Consider the following 24,114-nt stretch of genomic DNA (forward strand, 5'->3'; position numbering starts at 1 on the left):
CTATTTCATGATTGTGGTTTATATTAGCCTGCCAAATGTTGCTATGTCTGGTTCTATTTGACTTTCCACCAGGCTTAGAGGTTGCACACAGATGTTGATTTACTGGAGGCAACTTACAGAGAATATGAGCCGTGGTCGGGAAGACGGGCTCCGAGCGTCCTGCTGATATTTGTCCTTGTAAGGAGACTCCCACATAGACAAGTCCTCACATAGTCACAAAGCACCGTTGAAAGGGTGACAACTCAAAAAACGTTTTTCTGATGATGCAGGCCACTCTGAGTTCCACCCGCCAAGTAGGGTCTTCTTTTAACCCTGAAAAATGACAATGGAAGTGATATCAGGCAATAGTTCTCGTGGATCAGACACACAATGGTCCACAATGGTGTTGAGCAAGAGACGCAAAATACTGTATATGAACAAAACATGAGTAATGGTTGCTCTGGGTTCAGTCATAACTTCCTCTTCATCAAGCCCACGAGACTTGAATGGCAAAATACGTGTTGACAGGAACAGGATTCAGACACTAAGAAAATGACACCAAAACAGTTCTATAAGAGTAATCCCTTACTTATAAACCCGACCCAAAGGAATGTACGGCGCCCGACAAACAGGAGCTCGATAAATTAAACTGGTTCTAAAATTGAGGCTCCTTTGACAACACTACTAGGAACCTCGTGGTACATTAGTTCCCGGAAATTAAATGTTCACGTGGCTACTGTTGTGTTCACATAGAATGCTGGGGTCTCTGAAAGTTTGATGTCATGTATAAATCATCCAGAACACGTTTCCAGGAACTAAAATGAGAAGCGGTTCCCACTCTCTCATCATGCGAGATTCTTCCAAAATTCAGAGCTCTGGGGAGGATTCCAGCAGTCAAACTCGATCGGTCCATGACTGATAGATGAAATATGAAACAGCTTCAGATTTATTGGCACCTGTTGCCTTTCCCTCTGTTCACCGATCGTTTGAACTGCGCTTCTTGGGGATCGCAGACAGGATTAAAAATCAAGATGTTGGCTTTGTTGCCTTGTGATGTTCTGAACTCCCCAGACCTGAGCCAAAGTCCTGAGGCAGACTGAAGGAGGGAGGGTGGTGGTTTGTGTGGGCTCCCTAAAGCGGCACTGCCAGCATTTTTTTTTTTTTTTTAAAGAAAGCTTCACACTCTGCCAAGGAAGATTTCTCTTTAATTAGACAGAGCACATTGAAATGAGAACAAGGCGAAGTTTTGTTGAGAAAGTGAAAAGCCACTGACGCATCTTGTGTGGCCAAAAGTGACTTCCCAGCATGCCGTTGTCGTCTCTGCATGGCCAAATAGCTTTGGGTTTGTTCTAGAATTCAATGGTGGTCTTCAGAACCTACCGTTGCTGTTTTTAAATGGATAATTTTCACCGGATGATACTGTTTGAATCGATACATATTTTATTGTGGTGCCATTCGTGAAGTTAGAAATGACATCAGAACTCAGGACGGATGCAGTACAATACAAATTGTCAAAGCGCCACTGCGCAGAGTTCATACAGTTCATACCTCCCACATCGGCCGATAGACCGGAAATCAGAAAGAGACACGCACAAGTCAGTCAGACAATATTAGAAGGGTTATAAAACCAGGTTATTTATACAATGACTGCTCTGTATTCATTATAAATTCATACTGGACCAATAATACCCTTCCTGGGTTTCAATATCTGTGCATCATAACTCACGGTCACGTGTGACCTACTGTACGCCACTGGCTCAGTGAAGCCTTTGTCCATTCTCAACCTCTACATCTTTGTGTGTGACTCAGCCTGTGAGCGCACATCACACTGCGTTGTAATATGATGCAGCCCACTGCCTAAAAGCCACAAGTATGCCGGAGGGTATGGCCACCGTGCTGCAGTTGATGAGTGATAGGGGGTGTCAACGGAGGGGGAAAGAGACAAGTGCTGCCAATTTTAGCACGCAGCCACCATGAGGTCTGCAGCGTTATTATTAGGGACAGTGTAAGTATCGGTCAATGTCTCATAAAGAATGGACTGCAGTTTGAAAGCAACCTGCTGCCCTCAAAGCATTTATGGCTTGTAGTAGGTAAGTAGGGTAATAAAGTACCCTACGTCTTTAACGACTCTTAGTGTTATGGTCGACTGACATGTGGTCACTCTACAATGTTGTGCGGGTCCAAGTTGATTTTTCGAGGAGACATACAAATTTTGACATTTCGATTCCAACTCCAGTTTCACTTAAGATAACCTGCAAAAAAAAAAAAAAAGAAGCTTTTTTTTGGGTGTGTGTAAAACTGTTAACACGCCTCCCAAACAGCAGTTGATTCGATAAATGCCCAAAGCAACTATTTGCAGATGGTCTACAATTTGGCAGTCCTAAAGATTGTACGAAATGTAAAGTGTTCCTTCTAAACATCAACACTTCAGTTACCTTTCGCATGCTAATCTAGAAGAATCTACATCTAATTGTTGACTCCCTCGGAAACCATGATGTGATCATTTGAAATATCCATTCATTCATTTTCTTCCATGTATCCAAGGTCAGGTCGCAAAGGCAGCAGCTTTTGCAGGGAAGCTCTGATTTCCTCTTCTTAACCACTTGGTGAACCTCTTCCGGGGGCTCCTGAGGCCTTCTAGGCCAGCTGGGACAGTGTTTCTCTCCATCGTGTCCTAGGTTGTCCCCGCCATAAAGCCCCAGACAACTAGCTCTTCATTTGGACGGCTCAAGAAGGGGATCATTTTAAATCAAATTACACTATTTAATTAGTTCAATTTCTTGTAGTTGAGCTTGCACAAAAGGAATTGGGTGTGTTTAAGGCTCAAATATGCCCGTGCAAACGTTCACGCTTTCACACAAGAACAGTTGTTGTGAAAAGCTTGAAATCGACTTCATTAAAGCAGTGGGGTGTGTCGAAGCTATTGTGTAATCAGAGACCGCGGTATTAACTTGACATTACCTCTGTCTCATCGCCCTCGGGGAACCCAGCCCTTGACCCACCTTTGTATTGTGTTCATAGATGGCAAGAGGAACTGTCCAAACGTGAGCAGCTGGAGTCTGCGGTGGAATCCCTGCACCAGGTTGGAAAAAAAAGCTTTTATTCCACAAGCATATCTATGCACGAACATAAAAAGTTCACTGTTAAAAGTCTGGGACTAATCCATGAAACAGAACTCCATAAAACTTGACGAATGAACAAAGAAAAAGTACTAGTGTGTTCCTTACATTGTGGCAAATGGCAATTTGGGCTATCAGCAGTGAGCTCTGACAAGAATGACTGTATTAAAATACAATCATAAACTTAGCTTGCAGGCTACTTCTTGGTTCATAAAGAATGACGCTAGAATCACCAAATTTCACAGTGACAAAAAGTGAAAATTAATGGAAAAAAATGTGGAGCTCCATATTTTTTGTTAGTCAGCAGCCTGGCATAGTCGGATAGCACTAGATTAGCCAAATGCTTATGCATTTCGATGGCAAAAAACAAAAATAAATCTCTTGAACAACAGCAGAAAAAGTCTAAATGTGCTAGCAGGTTACTTCCTGACTGAGAAATGGGATAGGTAAAAAACCCAAAACATATTCCTCTATTTTTATCTCGTTTAACATGCTCTCTCTCGGTACATGTGGCACCACTCCATAAGGTTTCACAGAAAAAAAAAAGTAAGGTAAACACACCTGGATGCAAAGGTCCCGGTCCTGAAGAGGCAGTTAGCGTGGTGACCTCTTTTTGCATTTGCTTCCATCGATTGTGCATGTTTGGATTGGTGGTCAGCAAAAAAAGAAGTTGAGTGGCATCCCACGGGGGCAATAACCTTTTAGCACACAGAATGATGTGTTGCTGCACGGCAGACGTGGTAAAGCACATTCAGTGCAATGACTCCAATGGTAGCAAATGGCGGATCAGCAACAGCAGTGTCACAGTACGGCCCTCAGGTAGAATACACTTGACTCAAAATGTTTATGGTAGCACCATACCTTCGTCCATTGTCAAAATACTGTAGTGAATGATGACAATGAGTCTTACAGTGTTGAGCTGCACATCATGATATAGTTTGTACAAAACAGTGTGGCTCATTTGGCCTTGTTTATCTCATTTTGATTCCCTGGTTTCCACTCAGCGTGCCAAAGAGTCCTCCAAGATCCAGGATGACCTGAATGACAAAGTGGAGAGACTAAAGGCGGAACTGGTGGTCTTCAAGAGCCTCATGAGCGACGTAAGCACCCGCAATCTGATTAAACTGTCACACCCGTACTGCTGTTGTTCCCCCCCACACACACGGCACTCAACTGGGAAACCATTCCGTCTTCAGAAGAATGCAGAGGCAAAAATCCAAGAAATGTTCCATTGAAAAAGAACTGATGTAGCTCTCCAAAGCGCTTTTCCTGCCCTGTGTAGCGCTTGTATTGTTCCTTGCCAGCTGTTTCCCAGTGAGATAAAAGATTGAAGTACTGCAGTGGGCCGCTCCCAGTGTGTGCTTGCTCAGGGATAAATAGGCCTAAAAGCTTTCCTTGTTCATCCTGCTTTCTTGTTTGAGGCTTTTATTAATAAATATATTTATATATTTTCTCTGCTTTTCATAATTCTACATGTCCAAATCCAGAGACGGGTAAGTGGTATGGAAGCAGTAGGTCATGTTGTTGTAGAGGTCTTGTCTGTACTGATTTGTAGACGTGGTCTCAATCATTGGTGGTTGTGTTCGAGATGTTTTGTGTCTCAAAAAAACTAACTCAATCAACTTTGCATGAAATATACTCCTATGCTATCCGGTGTGACCAATCAAACCTCTTCTAAACCAAAATACATTTGGTGCTGTTTGTCAAGTTCAATTTAAAAAAAAAAATCGAACCCAAATGATCGGGCTTCCACATCTCTTGTTTTCATGGCAAATTCTCAATATCAGCTGTCTCCAAATGTTTTCCTCAGAGGGCAGCACATAGAAAAATAAATTCTTTGATTTGTATTTTACAAAAATTCCATTAGCCAATTATTTACCGTTTATATATCAGTTATTTTTTTTAAAATTTGCTTAGTTCACAGCTTCTTCTATAGGTAATAAAGCAAATAATTTAATATTTTTGGGGTGGCCTTCAGCTTTATTTCCTCCTAAAATACTGTCGATATGTGCCTGCACTGAGCAGCAGCTGAAGTGTAGTGAGTTTTGATTTTTAAAACTTCACAAATTCAGACCCTGACACTGAGCAGAACGTGAAGAAACCACTTTTGCACATGAAACATCTTTATTGACTGTGATGAAGGGAAATGTGCAATATTATTTGTGACTAGTTTGTTTGCATGTAAAAAAAATGCTATAGAAAATCTATTTAGTATTTAGTAGTTGTTATTTTCTGTTATTTTTAGTGTTTGCTATGTGCCACTAAAAAAATGATCGTCAAAACTTTGACGCCATGCGCTTCTCCCATTAGATGGCATGGAGGCAAAACCTTGGTAAAATCTCTGTCGAGATGTAGCAATTCAACATACTTCATCGACAAATTACTACTTTCCTATGCCAAGCTATGGCAACGGCTTGGGCAAATAGTTGGCTCCACAAAAAAACGCAAATTGGTGAACAGTCAAGTCAAAACACATATACGGTATTTGTATAGCCCTGAATCACAAAAGAGTCTCAAAGGGCTTCACAAAATATGCGGGGGTTCAGTGTACGCTTGTCTGAAACACTCACCCAATCTGCATTTGTCAATGTACCCATTTAATCTTAAATACAGTGTATATTAAAAACAATCAAATGTACTGTATGTAGTGGACAAAGTACCATAGTTACCTCAATGAAGAGTCCTTGTTTAATCATTCAACATTAAATGGAGTTCACACTATGTGTGTTCCCTCCCCATGTAGCAAATGTCTGACCTGGACTCCAAGATTCAGGAGAAAGCACGGCGGGTGGACATGGACATCTGCAGACGCATTGACATCACGGCCAAGCTGTGCGATGTGGCGCAGCAGCGCAACTCGGAAGACATGTCTAAGATGTTTAGCGCCAGCTCGTTTCCAGAGAGGGTGCGTATCCCGTAAAGAGCAACTCTATTGAAAACGGAATGACATCAAACATCAAAATGGAAACATTTTTGGTCACCAACGTGGGATCCGCAGGCAACAGGTAGCGCCACATATACCCTGCGGCCCTGTTCTTAATGATTAGCTCACGAGTGAAGGGACATCATAATTTAGTTGCCAGGAAGATTGTAGAAGTCATCATATTTCCAGAAGTTCATAAAACGTTGCAAATTGGTATGTATCTGTCTCCTGTGCTGTTAAATTGGAGTATTAGTGATCATTATTGTGAAAGATTACACATTATCAGTCTTCACAAAGATGACTATCATTAATTATCAATAACATAATTCAAGGTAATTTGAGCAATTTTATTTCAGAAGCCCATATCAAATTGATAACCCTTCACAGTAATGAGTGAGTGCCCAAAAAGTACAGTATAGCTCTCAATTTCAAATACTGTATATTGGTGACCTGTGGTCTCGGTGCTTTCTGTTGGCGTGTTAGCTTTTGATCAATTATCTTTAAAAAATTATACATGAGTTCCAGCTGTTGATTCGTTATCTATATGCCTCAGTGCTTTTGAACTCGCGATGCTGTCTTGCTATATGTTAGCATATCAACTGTCGGCTAGTTAATATTTTATCAATTCTTATTGGAAAGTGCATCTGGCTAAAGGCTGACGTGTAAAATCCGAATCAGTCCGCCTCAGTATGGTTTCTGCTCAGGTTAGCCTTTGTTAGCTTTTTAGTAAAGCAACCCCTCAGTTACCCAAATTTGATGCATGACGTGTTGTTTATTCATGTTTTGGTGTGTTTTTAGCAGGGTGCCTCGGTGGGCTGCAAAAGGAAAGAGCGTAAAGCGGTTTCCGACGAAGATGTTTCCAACATGGACGCGGAGCCCAGCCCTCTGGAGGAGGACACGCTCAATATCACAGACGAGATGAAGCGCATGCTAAACCAGTTGTAAGCGTGACTTTCACATGTCCGCACCCACCACAGCCATGTGAACACCCCTGCACCAAGACAGTTGGTTTTGTGATACACAGCGAATGGATTTGTTGATGATGGTCACTCAACTCTCTCTAGTGTCCCCTTCAAGTATTGCACCTTCACTTGTCAACCTATTTCTTTCGTCATTGTTGATCCGAAGGTTAAATCACTTGATTATAGCCACATTAAAATACAGTTCTGAACTGTTATATCTTTAGTTAGTAATTTGGGGGAAATTAATGAGGAGTTCTAAACTCCTGTTTCAATGCCACATTAAACTGACTGCTGTCCGGGTCTGATTGGATGCACGCCTAAGCTAACATTATCATTCTACCTCTTTAGACAGTGAAGTTGTTAATTGAAGATTGAATTATCCAGAGGTGGAAATTTAAATGCCCCGCGACTGTATTAGAGGGCAGCACTTTGTGGTTAGCGGACCTTTCTCACGGTTTTTGTGGTTCTCGTTTCAGCTTCTGCCTTCATGCGTACAGTTTGCATAATGTATATCCTTGCATGGGCTTTCTCAGGTTATTCGGCCTTCTTCCCACATCTAAAAATCATGCATATTAGGTTCACTGAAGACCAAATTGTCTTTTGATAAACAGTATTTGCTCTGTAATTGGCCTGGCACGCCGCTTTTCTCATCCAAAGTCAGCTGGGATAGGCCTCAGGTCACCCGCAACCCTAATGGGCATGCGCATCAAAGAAAAGGGACCAATGGATAAGGATTGGCTGTCATTAGATTGTGTGGATGTAACTATCATAGTGATTATAGTGAATCTAGAGATTAGAGTGAATATAGAGATTGACTCAGGATGTCCACAGACTTTTGAGCCAAAGCTGCAAAGGTGAAAAGTGTCTCCTGGCGGGTGTAATTTTGAACTTGATCACCTAGTCATGTGAACCACATTTTTTTTTTTGGATCGTTCGTTGTTGGGCGAATCAATGCTGAAAATAGACCAGGGCTCTCCTGGTTGACTCGTCTTTTTTTTTTAATACTGCCTTTACGAATCACTAACACTTCTGTTTCTTCTTTGCATGTCATCTTTGCTTAACCTTGCATTACTAGTTTTCTCTCTCCTCCTTCCTTTTTCCCCCCTCTTTGTCTCTCACTTCATCTCATGCAGACACTGTTCAGATAACTCCTCTGTTGCCAGGCGCGAGACGTTCGACCTGGACGACGACTGCGACAGTCTGACATGGGAGGAGAACGAGGAGACGCTGCTGCTGTGGGAGGACTTCACCAACTACAACGTGCCATGCGGCATCATGACAATGACGGCGGTACCGCCCTGTGCCATCGCGCTCCCGAATGACGGAGGTGGCGAGGGCACAGAACCAGTGAGTCCCTCCCCACTCTGAGGAAAGACAGACCGTGGGTGATTGATCAGCCTAACCTCCCTGCTGTTCTCTCCAAGGACTCCCAGGACAAAAGTCTCGGAAGCCTCATCAATGAAACAGAGTCCCTTTTCAAGAACAGAGAGAAGGAATACCAGAAGACTATCGGACAGATCGAGGTACAGTGAAACCCCTTGTGTATTCACAATTTCAGAAACAGTTCCCATGTTTTCGTGCTCGTTCTAGAACGCTCGAAGATGCCAATGCCCCGGCCCATAGCAAAGTACCGTATTGGCCCGAATATAAGACGGCCCCCTCTTTTTAAAGACTCAAGTTTAAAAAACGACTTTTTGAACACCAAATTAGTTTTTATACAGAAAATAATTACAGTACATCTGAAACAAATTATTATAAAAATATATTTGAGAGAAAAAGCACGTTATTTTGCCTCATTCAAATCTAAAGTGCAGTCACATTCGTAAATGAATGGCTTCTGGTTTTTGAAATTACATCATAACTTCGCCTCAGCTGCCGGGTAACCTGGCCGATATTCGGCCCACTTTTCTTCAGATTGTCACAACGTTTCTCCATTTTCTGTTATCTCTTCTATTATTTTCTTCTCTTTTCCTTCTTACCGCTATTTTTTTTCTTCTTTGTGGTACCGCTATTTTTATTTTTATTCTTCGTGACAGGTGTTCACTTTGGCCTGAGGAGTCAAGTTCAGCATTCGCTTCATTGATATCTGGCGTCATCGAGCGTCGTGAATGGGTATAATGTTTATACCCCGAATATAAGACGACTCCCACTTTTTCAGTCTTATTTCAATGCAAAAAACACTGTCTTATATTCGGGCCAATACCGTAGTAGTTGCTATCAAAGAAGTCGGGTGAAGCGATGCATCTCCATGTAGAGAATAGCATCTTTGTATGTGTGGTGAGGAGCTAAGTTTCGCCAGAGTAGTTTGAGGAATTTAGTTTAAGCTGCACGTGCATGTGCATTTTTCCAAATCAAATCCTCTGTGAGGCTTTTTAAGGGTTCTGCAACTAACGAATATTTTAATAGCCGATTAACCTGTTGATTAATTGATGAATCAGATTAAAAAAATACTTTTCATCGCTTTGTTCAGAAATAGGACATTCAAGTTTATAATGCAGAAAAATGCACAATCAAATTGTTTTTGATCCACTTTCTGGTTTGGTGTCTTTCTGCGATGGACTCAAGATGGAGTTGGCCACAGCCAAGAGTGACATGAACCGCCACTTGCACGAATACATGGAGATGTGCAGCATGAAGCGAGGCCTGGACGTGCAGATGGAGACTTGCCGGCGCATGATCAAAGGTGGCAGGAGCTCACCGTCGTTTAGCTCTGCGGCCAGCAGCGACTCAGGGAACACCGACGACATCCAGGACGAGATCTCGGACAAGGACGTCGATGCCGAAGTTCCCGTCAGTTGATGACCACTCGGGAACGTGGTGTGTTACAATTACCACCAAAAAGTTTTAAAATAAATAAATAAGCTCACGGAGGTCAGCTCAGAATTTTGGTGCTTTTGTAACTATTTGGGTTAGTCACTGGTCAGAGTTGTCAGAGAAAAGGGTGCTCTTTTCCTCTCTGGATATTCACACGGATTCTAGGTCTTTTTTGAAGTCTGCCCCGTTCATGTCACTTCCACTGAGAGGTCACTCTTTTGTTAGTTTATGCCAACACACGTAACCAATTTCTGCCGCTCTTCTTGAAAAATCCAACAAGGTTGTGCCATGCATGTCATGCCATAATAAAACTGGCATCATTTTGCTCTGTGCAACAAAAGCAAATCTAAGTTCAAGAAAGGAAATCTACTCACCCTTGGAAGAGGCCTGGCAGTGACGTAAGAGAGAGAGGGAAAAGGAAAGTGTTAGTGACTGTCTCACAGTTTAGAAGTCTTCGGCTTGAATCCGAGCTCAGGTCCTCCTGTGTGGAGTTTCCATGTTCTCTCCTAGGTACTCATCAGTCATGTTGGGCCAATTAGAAAAAAAAAAAAAGTAAAGTGTCCATAAGCGTGGATGACAGTATAAATGCTTGTTTGTATATAGTGTATTTGTTGTGTGATTGGCTGTTGACCATTCCTGGGTGTATGTGGCCTGTCACCTGAGTCAGCTGGGATAAACTTCAGATCACCTGCAACCCTAATGAGAGAAAGTGCCTGGATGAAATGGATGATTGTATAGTTAAAAAAATATATACCTGTATATATATATATATAAAAACTACTCACCCTTGCAAAAAGTCGAACTGACAAATGGAGAGGGAACAAGGAGGATGATAGCTGTCACCTATTGGCGTTTTTGTAGGTATTGCTGGAATTAGAATGGTTTTTTTTGGTGGAGAAAAGCCTGAAAATGCTCTATGAGTTGAAATCATGAGATTTGCCACCATCTTGTGTTGCATTTAATTGTAAAACTTGAGAGGAACTCAACTTTGTAGCTGTCACTGTTTTTCCAGTGCTAACGGCGCTAGTTTAGTGTCACGGCGTCCCTGAGCAGCCGCCACCATTTTGTACTGAAAGCAGGAAAGCCAGGCCTAAAGTAATGAAGTGATTTGAAACCTTAAAGTGTCATGTCAGGGCTAAAGCACAACAAAAAAAGGAATTCAATAAAAATCCAAAAACATATCAACTTGATAGCGGTGGAAGATTTGAGTCGACTCTAGTCACTGTTTTGATGACTTAAAAACTAAACAGACTAGAGACTCAATGACACAATGACTTAAGACCTGCTTGAGACACGAATGTTAAAATTTACGGCATGTGTGAACTCATCCCACCTCTGGAAATTTGAGGACGTATCGCCAACCGATATAATCCACTTTTAGACGTTACAGTCCACTTGCATCGGAGGCCAAAAAGATCCACCAGATGTCGCTGGTGAGAGACATTTAGGATGTTCTAATCATGGAAGTAAGTTACGATTGTTATTGCCGGGATGTTTTGCTGCTGAAATGAGGGGAAAGAGCACAGCCTTTTTTCCCATTTTTTTCATGCATCAGTGCACTACAGAAGTTCTATGCAATAGAGCTGGCCTTGCATATAGATGAGCTTCTTTTCTTTTTCTCCTAAAAACCAATACAATTAGCCTTCTAACCAATGCAGGTGTTTTTCTACAGCGCATAATGCTTTTCTTCAGGTTTGTCTGTGTGTGTCTTTCAGTAGCAGTTAAAGCATTTTTCCTTATTCATGCAAATAGGAAGCACATTGTTTGCATCCTGATGTAAAAAGCCTGTCCAGCCTTGTGCGCAGCACACTTATACATGATTTCAAAAGGAAAGCACGCCCCATGACACAAATTCAGAATATGATTAAAGCCAAACAAAGCCCTTGAACCTCCAATGCAAAAACCAAAGGACATATTTCAAGCGGTCCCGTCCAAAATTGCCTTCATGTTATTTTATTCTTGTGTTTTATTCCATTGCAATGTCAAGAGTTTGTGTGTACAGTACATTGCATACCTCAGAGGCCTTTTAGCTAAAACAGTGGACCCTCCAAAGTAGAACACAATCACGTGTTATTTGACGATGGTTGACCTCCTTGTTGTCATTGCCAAATTTAAGCTGTTATTCAAGTAGAAAGACAAGTTGATCACATTATCACAATACCTCACAGGACGAAAAGCAAAACTGCTCCAATTTTCGGAGTCTGGTTTGACATACCGGTAATTGAATTCCAGACTGTGCAACCTTTGTGGTGTTCTTCTTTAGAGATTCCACTATACGTTACATCACTTTTATTATTTTTCAGTGCTAAGGCCATTAGTTTAGCTTATAGGTGAAACGACACATGGGGGCAGATATATTTTTTCCATGGCCTGTTTGTATTCTCGTGTATGAACTGAAATATCTTCCAACTAAGCAGAATGGGAAAAAAATATACTTTTTTTCCCCAGCGTGTTTGTGTTGGGGAGAAAGGAGTATTTTTTGGTAGCCTATTTTAGAAACTTGTGCTGTTTTAATCAAAATGGCATCGATGCTTCTCATAGATTTGCAACATTTTTATTGTATTCATTTACTTTTACCATAATTTGACAAAATGTAAGTCACCTATGGAGATAACTACCATGGATTATGTGGAAACGGGAGTGTGCATCACGTGCAGGACATACACTGTACATCATATACGTATTGTATATGTTGATTTATTCATGTATGTGAACATGTTATAAATCGGATGCATTTTATTTTGTTTTCTACGTTCAATTGAAAATCAGCCTCTTTCATAATAAGGCTGTTGTTTCACGGAGTTTCGCATCAAAGCTGTGTAAATGTGTCACAGTTTAAACGTTCAAAAGCAGGGATGAGTGCTTGCGTTAACGACGTGCAAGGATGTGAATATTTCATACTAAAAAATTTTTTTTATACTAGACTTTTTAAAAATGTTTGTTAGTGTGTGCCCATCAGCTTGTTTTTAAGTAGTATCTCCTTTGAATGACCTCTATGATGCAGGAGGTGGTAAAAGTTGCATTATTGGCCTTCTTGACCGAGGGAACATCTCGGTGTTCAACTTTGTTTCCATCCATGTGTATTTTTTTTCTTTTTTCCCCCTTCTTTATTAAAAGGAGTATTAACATATTCTTATGGGTGTGGGGCAGAAATAATGAATGTAGTCAATGTAAGATGAATAAACAGTGAGGGGGTAAAATTCTTGAACTCTTGTCTTATTGTGTGAATACTGAAAGCCGCATCAAAATGGCTTCCTCATCGGAAACATTGAATGAATTACGGTACCTAAAAATCTTGAACTGTACAGTTGATGTTTTAATGAACATTCTCATATTCCTGAGTGTCATACAACACAGAGAACTAACTGCTGTTCTAAAATACAATAAAAGTAATCTAAACCTACTCCGCCTAGTGACAGAAAATTTAGTTTCCAATTTGCTTCATGTACCAGTTGTATTTTTTTGACTCCTCGAGATGACACTCTCTGCTCAACATTAGTGTGAAAGTACATTGACTTGTCATTTGCCCTTTGTGACAAGTGAAAAAATATAACAATTGGTTCATGAAGCAAATTTGAAGCTTTATTTTCTTCATTACTAACTCCTTTGAAGACATGGAGAGGGAAGAGGAATGCGTTTGCTAAGCATATGATCACCTAGTGGCATTTGTGGTAAAGGTGTACCCCCCCCCCCCTCCAGCTTTAAATGATTAAAAATTATCCCACCATGTTAAAGAGATAAGAGTAGTGCGAAGTTATGGTTTGATGAAGAGTATTTAATGATTTAATATACAGGTATAGCTTACCGGTAATTAAAACCGCTTTAAAACGGTCAACAATTCTGGGTAAAACGTCAGACAGATTAGAGCATTGAGCTAAAAGCTCAATCTATCTACCTATCAGGAATGCAAAAAACCAACAACAACAAAAAAAAAACCCAAACAAAAACAGGAACATTTCCCATTTTCACCGCTCTACCTTGAGGAACATGATCCGCTTGGCCACGGCAGCTTCACCGTGTTTCCTCTGTAGCCGCTGCAGGGCGGCAGAGTCGGCCGACAGCAGTAAGCGGTCATCTTGCCGGTCCCAAAGCGGTGCGCAGAAGGACATGGGATCAGAAAGCAGGCGCGAGGCGGCGGAGAGGTCACCGCTGGTCTTCAGCAAGGCTTTAACCACGGACACCAAATCCTAGCAGGTACATTATCAAATCATTAGGAGGTTGTGTTTACTGAAATCAAAATATTTCGATTAAAACCATCTGGACAGACCAAGTTACATTTTAACATAGGAGCTGTTATTTGAGAGCAGCTTTACAAGTCTTTATCCATTGAACTTGAGTTTTTGCAAAGTCTCTGTTTCAATTTATTTACAGGATATCAAAATTGACTTCCAAAGTTGCTGTTTGGGTGTCAACTGCCTCCATCTTCATCAGATCTTTTGCCAAATTCTCCATCCCTCATAGGCATTTTGCTTAAGGACGCTTCAACGTTTCTCAGTAAATCATATGGACAGGATGGGGGACCACACGTAAGTTTGTCTCCATTTTTGCCTAAAGCAGCCCATGATGCAGAGAAATTTCTTGCGGAGTCAGATGGTACGTTGTCACGCAAAGAACATTTATAAAAATCTGAGAAAGCCGTAATGTGCAGAACAATTTGGAACATGGCGTAGTGGCCGTGACTTTACGGTTATAAGAAGGGCAACACTGTGTGAAAGAAACAATCATACTTGATAGGGCACACCTGGTTTGTCTGCTTCATCAGTTCTCTGATACAACGCTTGTCCTCCTCAAATTGGACACGCTCTGGAGGGATGACGTCTTTTTCCGGGGACTTGGCACCAGGTCGGGCTTTGGATGCCACCCCGAGAGCGCTGCTCGGTCGCGGAGACAGACGGCCCTCTGGCGGGGTCTTCCATTCGCCGGGTTGGTGTTCAGGAAGGCGCGGATCGGCCCGGGCTGGAGAAACGGCCACGGAGGCCAATGGTTCCACCAGGGGAGTTTCGGACGCCGTTTCAAACATATCCTCAACAGATTGAGGGATGGTGAGAGGACTGGTGATTCTTCTTGGCCCAAGTGGATCATCCCAGTGCTAATGAGCCCGGGTCACATTGATGGCAAAACATTGTCCTTTTTATGGCTGTTTATTGCACCAAACATATTGTCTGAACGTTAACAAGGACTACTGAACAAAACAGCATTTGTTAAACAATTGTATCATGTAAACAAATAAAAGTGCATCTTGGGCTAAACTGTTCTTAACTTGGCAGTCACATTATGAAAGTGCTGTTTGACATCCTCTGAAGATGACTCAAGTACATACATTTATATTTTTGGCACTGGACAGCCCCCCCCCAAAAATTGACATTTGTGCAATGTAAACAAAGAAAAACGAATCTTTGGCTCAACTGTGCTGAACATGTGAGTTAGTATTATCAATGTGCCGTTAAACCTCCCCAAAGTTGTAGAAAGTACATCTATCTATTTACCTCACTGGCACTGTCGCTGTCGCTGGAGATTGAAGTGGAGCTGGAGCTGCTCAAAAACTCCTTGGCGGCCCTCTCAATTATTCCCAGCTTCCTCCTGCTCTTCTTCTTCTTCTTCCTCTCTGCTCGCGGTGGCTCAGACACATCTGAAAACAAGAAAATGAAAAAATAAATTCAAGCTAGGGACTCTCGCATTTAGTCCTGCTTCAAATGTTGCTATGTATTACTCAAACAAGGGTTATGGTTATCGGGTTTTCAGAGAGTCTTACTCGGCTGGTTGACGTGAGCTGGACCTGCTTGTGGTGTGGCAGCAGACTGCACGGCATCCTCTTGTCGAATCTCTGCTTCTTCTTTCCCTGCGGCTGTTTCGCACTCTTCGGCAGCTTCGGTCTCTCCTTTTGCTCTCTTGGGAGGCGGCTCATGCTCTCCGGTCTCTTCTGGAAGGGAAGACGAGGCTGACCTGGTTCTCATGGGAGTAGGAGGGGAGGACGGCAGTTGCCTGACTGAAGTTCTTGACGACGATGAGGATGTTAACGAGGGGAGCTTTCTGGTGTACGTTGCTTCCTCTTCCTCAGACTCTTCGAACCGTTTGCGCACTGAGCGACGCACTGAGCGGCGACGCACACACAAAGGCTGCACGTCATCATCACTTGACAAGCCCTCGCTATGGGGCTCTTTTTGGGCTGGTTCTGTGCTTTCGGGTGCTTTTTCACTCTGAGGCGAGGTGTTTGCGGGTGGCTGGTCTGTTTCTGGTTTGGTGTTCTCCTCAGACTCCAAGGAGTCGCACATTTCGGATTCAGCAATCATCGCTGGTTCAATTTCATCCTGTGGCGGAGTCAAGATCTTCTCCTCTTGCTGGAGAGGGTTGGACGTTTGAGCTTGGGCATCACCCGAAGATCCTTTTTCAGCGACAGGGAGCAGGTCAATCTGTAGACACGAAAGGGACCGTGTTCATGACGATTCCTAGAAACTTCTAGTGTGTAGATTTGAGTATAGATAAAAGCTGTCCGGAAAGAATCCCTTCAAAGTTGTGCTCATTTGAACTGTGTTTGAGTCTACTTCACACCTTGAGTCCAGTATGTATGGCAAGTGCAAGTGTTTTAATGCACATTCAAGATTGGAATACACTGTAGCACGCCCCCTGACATGCTTGGCTAATGTAAACTTGTCAGACGATTAATAACGTGATTGTTTTTTTAACAGTAATTCTTAATAAACAGCCACTGTGCGCAGTAGAAACAAATAAAATGGTGAAAAATAATAATAGAAAAAACTATGACATGCCTGATTACACAGGATCATGGGCTTAAAAAAAAGAAGGAAAAACACTCTCGAGCCACGTAAAAACTCTTCAAGATAAGGAGGTATCGCTCAATCAGTTAGGGCTGTGAACGTGGTGACCATACCTGTGTTTGACCATCACCAGAGTTAGGCGATGGAGGGTCTTTTGGCTTCGAGTCCGTCTGAGGAACAGCAGCTTCGTCTTCCAAGTCGAGCCTGTCTGTCACTTCAGCTTCTTCGTTGTCCTGCACCCACATACGACACCATATTGCAGGGCTTTTCAACTACATCAAGAAAATTGCCACAGTTTGAAAAAATGTATGGGCCCAAAGGCTGGACATATGCTGTGCCATGATTATAACTTGACATATTTTTAATTGGTACTTTACAGGGCTTTCACTTATCATAGTGCAGCCAAAGACATTCAACTTTAGGTGCTTCAAACAAAGCTGCTTTAGTTTGACAGCATCTGGATTTAAAGTGGACACAAATGTGTATTTAGCATAGAGTACATAAGTCATATCAAAGCAGCTGTGCAGGTAATCAAAATAAATTGAATCACATTTTAAGTACACTATGTCGCTGGCGTCAGGCCGAAACATTGTCAAAATGTGGTAAATGTCTCCCCCCCCCCTACAAATCTATATTATTGGTCAGTCCGTATATGTGTGTGGGTGTGTGTAAGTGCTCTTTTTCTTACAAATTATTGACCACTCCAAACTGTCCAAAATGACTTGCTCTTTTTGATGATGCGATAAGATTTTGGGGTGTTTTAAAAAGTGAGGCTTTTGGAGGTGCAAGGATTCAGCCCAACGCCAGCGCTATGTAAAGCACAAACAAAAATATGCTGCGACATAAAGTGAACGCTGTGTAGTAGGCATTCCTTGACTACAATGCAGCACAGAGATGGTCATACTTATTGATATATACACACACACACACACACACACACATATATATATGTATTATCGACATGCCTTCCGGGGCCAAGTCTGAGTGTAGTGCTTTGTTTGCCGCTCTCTGTTGGTAAGAGTGAAGAGGACAGTGTGCTGGAATAACCTGCGCGTCTTCCCCGGCTGCTTCTTCCACCCCGACGTCTTCGGTGTGTTTGTGAACCAGGTGATCTTTGTAACGGGCTTTCATTGACTGCCAACTGTGAGTGGTCACGCGCTTTTTTTCCATCTGCTGCCAGAGACGGTTGCCTTTAACTTCTGACTTTCGCAGGTGGACGTATTTCAGAATAGCGGCGTCTTCGCCGGGGTTGTACGCCTGCCTGCCTGATGGGAAGCAAATGGATTTAATCGCGGGATGCGCCATGCTGTGTCGTTCAGGCGTTCGTGACATGAGTATTATGTAAGGCCGCTTTTTTTCTTTTTAACAAGTTCGTGGTTAGCATTTGGGGTGTACCTCCTGAATTGCCGGGAGACATCCTGTTGCCCTCGTTAAATTTTGGAGAATGCTTTGGGCCTGTTCCGGCTTTCATTCTGTAGTCGTCGAGGTTCAGCTGCTCGTCTTTTTCCACGCAGTCGTGGATATACTGCATAGACACGTACCTAAAATAAAACACACACAGTGCCGGTAATAGCGAATAAAGGTTTGTGAAACATCTTTATCCTTGGGAGTTAGTGAACCAAGACCTGTCACAAATAGCAAACATTCGCAAATAGTACATGAATCCCTCCTGCAATGTTCACAATTGCCTGTAAAAATAGTGTCCACCACAAACTATGATCCCACAACACGTTAACATCATTTCAAACTGATTTTCCAATATAACCCTCAAAAATAAATGGCTGTTTTTTTTTTAATGCATTGTAAGCGGAATGATGCTGCCATGGGTTAAAAAAAACCTATTGGACCTATTGGAATTTACTTGCAGAACATTGAGTCTGAATTTCCAAAGTTTCAACTTTTTGTCAAGCCCCCGTTACTGTTGTATATTTTGTAATAGGATTAAAAATACAAAAAAAAAAAAAGAAACTGCAAAACATTAATTACATAACATAATCATTACCGGTACTCTATATTTTTTATTTTATATATTTATTGCAACAGCCATGAGAGTGTAGTCATAAAATTAAAAGCAAAAACATTTTTCCTTCACATTAGACTTTCTTCTGCTCTATGCTCTAACTGCAATACATCCATTCATTTTCTGAAACACTCTTCCTCATTAGAGTTGTTAGAAAGAAAATTTGGTTCTTTAATTTTGTTCCCCATTCTTCACAAGCCAATACCAAGTGTACCAGGGAATGTGCAAAGCACAAACCGCAATGTTAAGGATATACAGTATACGGTATATATAATTTGTCATTCAGTCACGGATACAAGTTGTTGTTAGCCCAAAAATCGTGTCTGTGCATTGATTGATTGAAACTAGCAGCAATCGGGATGAGCCTCAATTCATTAGCTTTCAGCTAACCTCGTAATCATGTGCTAGCATATGCGTATCTTCCACAGTGTTTGCATTGGTTGCAATTATCTACCAAGTATTCCTGCTCTTTTTCAAACTTTTCGTGCAAAGTGACCTATGACTTATTTTATTTTATTTTTTCTAAATATCCGTAACATTGTAAATTGCGACCGTTATGAGGTTGCGATCAGACATTACCGGAACAAAATACGGGCAATCCAGAAGAGTTGGCAGCGCTGCATGACCATATTCATATTAGAAAGATTATTTCAGTTTTTATTTGAGGTTTTCAGTTTACAAGTCACCTTAATTAAGGTGAAAAAAAATTATTTCGTTCTTATTTTATGGACTGTATACTGTATCACAAAAACCTGCCATTTGAACAGGGGTGTGATTCATCACAATCAACGTATACTTACCGATGTGCTGTGCCCTCATTAACAGCACCTTTTTCCTCAGGGTCAATAAGCAAAATGGATCCAGGCTTCTGGACATTGCACATGGTGCCTCCCCCAGCTGTGATGAGAGGCTGGAGCTCTTTCTTGATGGGGCCCGGGCGCAAATAGAAGGACATGGGCTCTCCTTCCACAGTCATGAAGAGAACCGGCGAGATGTTGCACTGGGTGATGTCTTGCCCTTTGGATGCCATCTTATGAAACACAAACAGCCAAATGAAGAAGCTCAGGTGGTATTATGCTGTAGACCAGTGATTGCCAACCACTTTGACTTAGCTATTGTAAAAATGATTGCTGTCCAGTGACGCAGTGACAGTCAGGACATTTAAATGCTTATAAAGGTCAGAGTATGAGTCGTGGTAACAAGAAAGACTCAGCACAGTTGAAGTTAATCTTTGTGTGTGTCTTTCCTCAATTCCTGCGAGTATAACAACTTTGTGTTCAATAGAACACGACCCAAATTTCACACTAAGTAAATACATTTGTGAGTAAATCGAGTTGAGTGAATGAGCAAAGGCTGCAATTTGAAAAAAAAAACCCTGCTTCTTTTCGAGATACATACACACACACACATATATATATATATATAGATTTTTTTAAACAAATTTATTTATATTGTGGACATGAAAAAATGCAATCTACATGTCTACGTATAATTGACACATACATTATGAAGAGTTGAAGTGATAATCACAAATTTGTCTGCATTAATGTTGTAATCTGATTTATGACTTACTGATTTATTTTTGCACCACACTTGGAGTTTTGCGAAGTTGTCAGAATTAACATTCAAAATAGTGCAGGTCAAAGTGTTTCGTAATTGAAGTAAGGGAATAAATTGTTATTCATGACTTCGTGGTTCATTTTTCTTTATTTTAGCTTAAGCCTGACCGATAAACAAATAGAGTACAGTCTTAAATAGATCTAATCTGACATTGTTATTGTAATACAGATTAATGTCTTGTGTGTTAATTTAAAAAAAATACATGGGAAGAGGACCTTAAAAAAATCACATTCTGTATTGAATTGCAATTGGATACGGATGAGTGGAACTACCAAGTGGAGTAAACATTTTTCGGTGGCAAAATTCGCAAAAACGTTCAAATGCATTGATAAAATGTAGGCCACTTTACTGAAAAGTGCCTTTGAAGATGTTAGAATTTTGTCTGTCAGCAACGACGCATCGTATTTATTTGAAAAATTCCTGCAACTATACTCAGTACAGCGGCTAAAGAGGCCCCACAACTCACAATGAGTACAGTAAGTACATCTAGGAGTAAATAGAGGCAAGATCATTATTGTTGGTACAGAAGGGCACCACACTTGCTGCTGTAGACTGTAAATTTCCCTAGTGTGGACAAATAAAGGTGATCTTAATCTTAATTATCGCCTCGCCTATGTTTCATTTTGATTTTCCTCCTTGACTACAAAAGACGAGCTCAAACAGTCGTTTGACCAATTTGGGATGACGTTTTCGATGCCAAATTCGCTTCAAAGAACCTACATTTCGTTGACACGTTACGAAACTAATTTCACTTGTTTAACGTATATATCTACTGTTAAGTGAGTTGAACAAAAAGAATCTTACATCTTGCTGAATCTGTATTTCTTTAGTTTATTTTACAAACTTACCATGCCGTCTATGCGATCGTGCTTCCCGCTCTACAGGACCATAACAAAACACATTTCCGGGTGTGCCGACTGCTTTCGTTTCTTCTTCTGTTTTGCTTTTGCGCTTGGTATGTGGTTGAAGCATCACTACTGCTCCCTAGCGTATTTTCTTGGATACAACATTAAATATTTTAAATGAGTGAACTCTCGCCTATTGTTCCATACTTGCATTCTTAGCCTAATGTATGTCATTTCCCCAAAGTAGACAAATAGGTGAATAAGCAGGTACATGTCATGCATTTTATTGGGGGGGGGGGCGTTTTATTTAAATGTCCAGATGTGAATTGGGTTGTATTAATAAAGACATTTAGGCAAAGCAAGGAATTTTTATTTGTAAAGTACATTTAATACTCAAGTCAACTCAATGTCAAAGCCTTTGTGATCTTTTTAAGGCCGTGGCTGTGACGATGGGAACAGAAGTGTGCGTGTGCGTGTGCGTGTGTGTGCGCGAGCGCGTGAACTACATCACTCCCATTGCTTTGCCTCTTTCACTGGCCTCAAAGCAATACAGTACAGTATTATTATTGGCCTCTATTGTCTCTCGCGCCCTCATTTCGAATCAGAGCAGCTGAAACAATACGACCTCCATCGATCGAATGTTTCTATTATTTATTTTAAAAAAAAGATATATAACTACTCCTGCAGAGGGAGATATGACACCACTTTTCTGTACAGCAAACACATGAAAACGTCCTTCAAAGAAACGTTAAAAAAAAAAGAAAAGAAAAAAAAAGATCCCCGAGTGTGGAAAACAAGACAAGTAGCGATGCAGCTCATGACATCGCCAAACACGAATACCCTATGATCCCTTCTGTTATTTAGGCAAATCTGCGTTTGCACTGCAGCTCTGCTTACCTTTTGCCTTTGACATGATAGTGCTTTGGCCGCTTAACTCTGGAACTTTGCCCAGCATATCTGCCTACCCATTGGTTGTTTAAATTTTGTGTGAGCGTGGTTGGTATATTTCTTAGCTCCGCTGTCTGTTAGTGAGCTTACTTTCTGGTTCATGGATGATGACGTCAACAGACCGTAACGTATTTTTTATTTTGTGGTGACTCAGTTAGCTAGATGTAGAAATACAATCAAATGGCAAAATCGAGGTGCACAATATTTTTTTGTTTGCTTGTACGTTTAGGAGTTAGCAGGCTGCCAGTTTTGATTCTGTAGAAAAGCAAAAACAGCGAAACAAGAAAATACATTTTCAAACCAAAGTGCGAAAATCGTGGAGAGACGTATATTATTTAGGTTTGTCATATGTTTATTACAAACAGGCGATTTACTTGCTTGTTCATTGAGGAAGGTAAAAAAGATGACAGAACCGTGACCTACCAGTTCTGATTCTCTGCTGAAGGAAATCAAAACATGACGTTTATATAGTCTGACTAACCAGTGGTCACATTCTTGTTATACATGTATGAGATAAAATGTTGCAAAATGGGCCAGTATTTTTTTTTCTTATGTGTGGGAGGGTCTGGAACGTTACTCCTGCGATAAATTGGGGTTCACTGAGCAGTATTTAGTTCCTCTTTTTATGATTTTATGGCTGTTAACACACACCAGTTACCCAAGAGTACTCACACACAAAGTTGAGACACTTTGACTTGTGTGTTTTGTTTTGTTTTTTTACTTGTTATCTTGGTGGTTGTATTAAACCATAAAGAGGCTTGGAGGAATTCCTGTGGGTTTCCATGCAAAGGCCAAAAGAAACTGTGTTCAGAGGCCCGGTGGCAGGTGTATTATTTCAGGAATGAGACTTGTAAAACAAAGGAGTGGAATTCCTTTTTGACACTAAAACAAAAGGCTGGGTTAAAGCAAAATGCTGCCTTTTCTTTCTGACGGAACTTCCTGGGCTAAATCTTCCACTCTATCTTTGGAGCGGGACGGAGATGCATGGCGCGGAGATGATTTGGCACATTGCCCTTCAGGAATCTTGGCAGCGCTCGGTCAGTAGAGACCGAGTTGTAACAAAGTGAGGATATGCTGAGTCGACGCATTTATAGAACCACCACCACCATCACCATCATCATCCTCCTCCATCCAAGAGGACCATCCGGCCCCCCGAGCGTGAATCCCCCGTCCTCTCCTGCCAATTCCAAAGGGTTATTTTCCTCTGTGCTGCTTTCTCACGCCGCCATCTTCTCTCCCATGTGACAGCTTGAAAGCGCTCCTCCGGAAAAAAAAAAAAGGAAAACTACTGTTTGGCACAAAATGACACACATCAAACATCGGCACTTGGGAATAACATGAGCGTCAAACAGGAGGGCGATGGAATTCTTCAGTCTTCATTCCCACAAATGTAATCCAATGAGAGCCGACACGAAAGAGGTATTTATTTGACCTCTACAATATATTTTGACCTTGTCGTTTACTGTAGCTTAATAAAATGATGAAAGGTGGGAAAATGCGGTGATGAGTACAAAACAGGAAATGGAAAGTATTGCAACATCAGGAAGTAGTCGGCTCACCTTCCTTCCATCTCACGTCAAAGGGTGAGTCATTTACTTTCTATTACTTTGTCTTATTTAACAATATTTAATGTATGATAAAAGGGGGATGTAAGATGTTGACTCAAAGTCCTTATGTACATGTTTATCACACATTATAAAGTGTGAGTGGTTTGGTGAGTGGTACAGTATATTAGTTTCATTTTGTCTTATTTAACCAAAGGTTTGTTCAAAGGTGGGATGCAAGAAGTTGACTCGCTTTTCATCACACATCAAACAGTGGATAATTTGACTTCTTTCATACTATTCCTCTGATGCGTTGTGAATTTTATTTTACAGTAATTCATTTACATATAGGATTTCTAAATCCGGGTTGGCCACCTTTTAAATTTGTTTGATATCAACATTTTAAACAGTGTAATGCACAGATACAATGTGTCTTTCTTTCATCACACGTCATCTAAGTGAGTCCTTTTATTGTAATTTATCTTTATTTTCTCTTATGGGATTCCTCACAGTCCAATTTTAGGGCCTCTACCCTTCTCCTTGTATTTGGTATGAGAGTTACAA

The 24,114-nt window shown here is 41.2% G+C and overlaps 2 protein-coding genes across 5 annotated transcripts in view; one reads left to right on the plus strand and one right to left on the minus strand.

Moving 5' to 3' along the window:
* iffo2b (intermediate filament family orphan 2b) overlaps nucleotides 1–13,005 on the plus strand; it is a 29,872-nt gene extending 16,867 nt beyond the window's left edge. The window contains exons 2-8 of one of the 3 annotated variants that reach the window (XM_086118906.1): nucleotides 3,001–3,061; nucleotides 4,103–4,198; nucleotides 5,842–6,003; nucleotides 6,820–6,962; nucleotides 8,117–8,330; nucleotides 8,408–8,506; nucleotides 9,549–13,005. In XM_086118906.1, coding sequence (XP_085975032.1) covers nucleotides 3,001–3,061; nucleotides 4,103–4,198; nucleotides 5,842–6,003; nucleotides 6,820–6,962; nucleotides 8,117–8,330; nucleotides 8,408–8,506; nucleotides 9,549–9,782 — 1,009 coding nt within the window. In that variant the 3' untranslated portion in view covers nucleotides 9,783–13,005. The remainder of the gene's footprint in view (nucleotides 1–3,000; nucleotides 3,062–4,102; nucleotides 4,199–5,841; nucleotides 6,004–6,819; nucleotides 6,963–8,116; nucleotides 8,331–8,407; nucleotides 8,507–9,548) is intronic. The other 2 variants (XM_086118909.1, XM_086118908.1) reach the window with 2 other exon arrangements.
* On the minus strand, nucleotides 10,053–21,132 carry terf2ip (telomeric repeat binding factor 2, interacting protein). 2 transcript variants are annotated; one of them, XM_086118904.1, is made up of 10 exons: nucleotides 21,062–21,132; nucleotides 19,394–19,623; nucleotides 17,969–18,114; nucleotides 17,621–17,838; nucleotides 16,687–16,806; nucleotides 15,550–16,207; nucleotides 15,284–15,426; nucleotides 14,539–14,886; nucleotides 13,775–13,984; nucleotides 10,053–10,184 (listed from the first exon to the last, which is right to left on the minus strand). In XM_086118904.1, exons 1-10 carry the CDS (start codon nucleotides 21,062–21,064, stop codon nucleotides 10,164–10,166), a joined length of 2,097 nt encoding a protein of 698 aa, XP_085975030.1. In that variant the 5' UTR covers nucleotides 21,065–21,132; the 3' UTR covers nucleotides 10,053–10,163. The 2 variants fall into 2 exon arrangements, with proteins under 2 accessions (XP_085975030.1, XP_085975031.1); XM_086118905.1 differs by lacking the exon at nucleotides 10,053–10,184 and having other exon boundaries at nucleotides 13,552–13,984.
* Between the last annotated feature and the right edge of the window lie 2,982 nt (nucleotides 21,133–24,114).

This window comes from Hippocampus guttulatus, chromosome 8, assembly GCF_054856545.1.
Source record: "Hippocampus guttulatus isolate MCC_2025c chromosome 8, RoL_Hgut_1.0, whole genome shotgun sequence".
NCBI lineage: Eukaryota > Metazoa > Chordata > Actinopteri > Syngnathiformes > Syngnathidae > Hippocampus > Hippocampus guttulatus.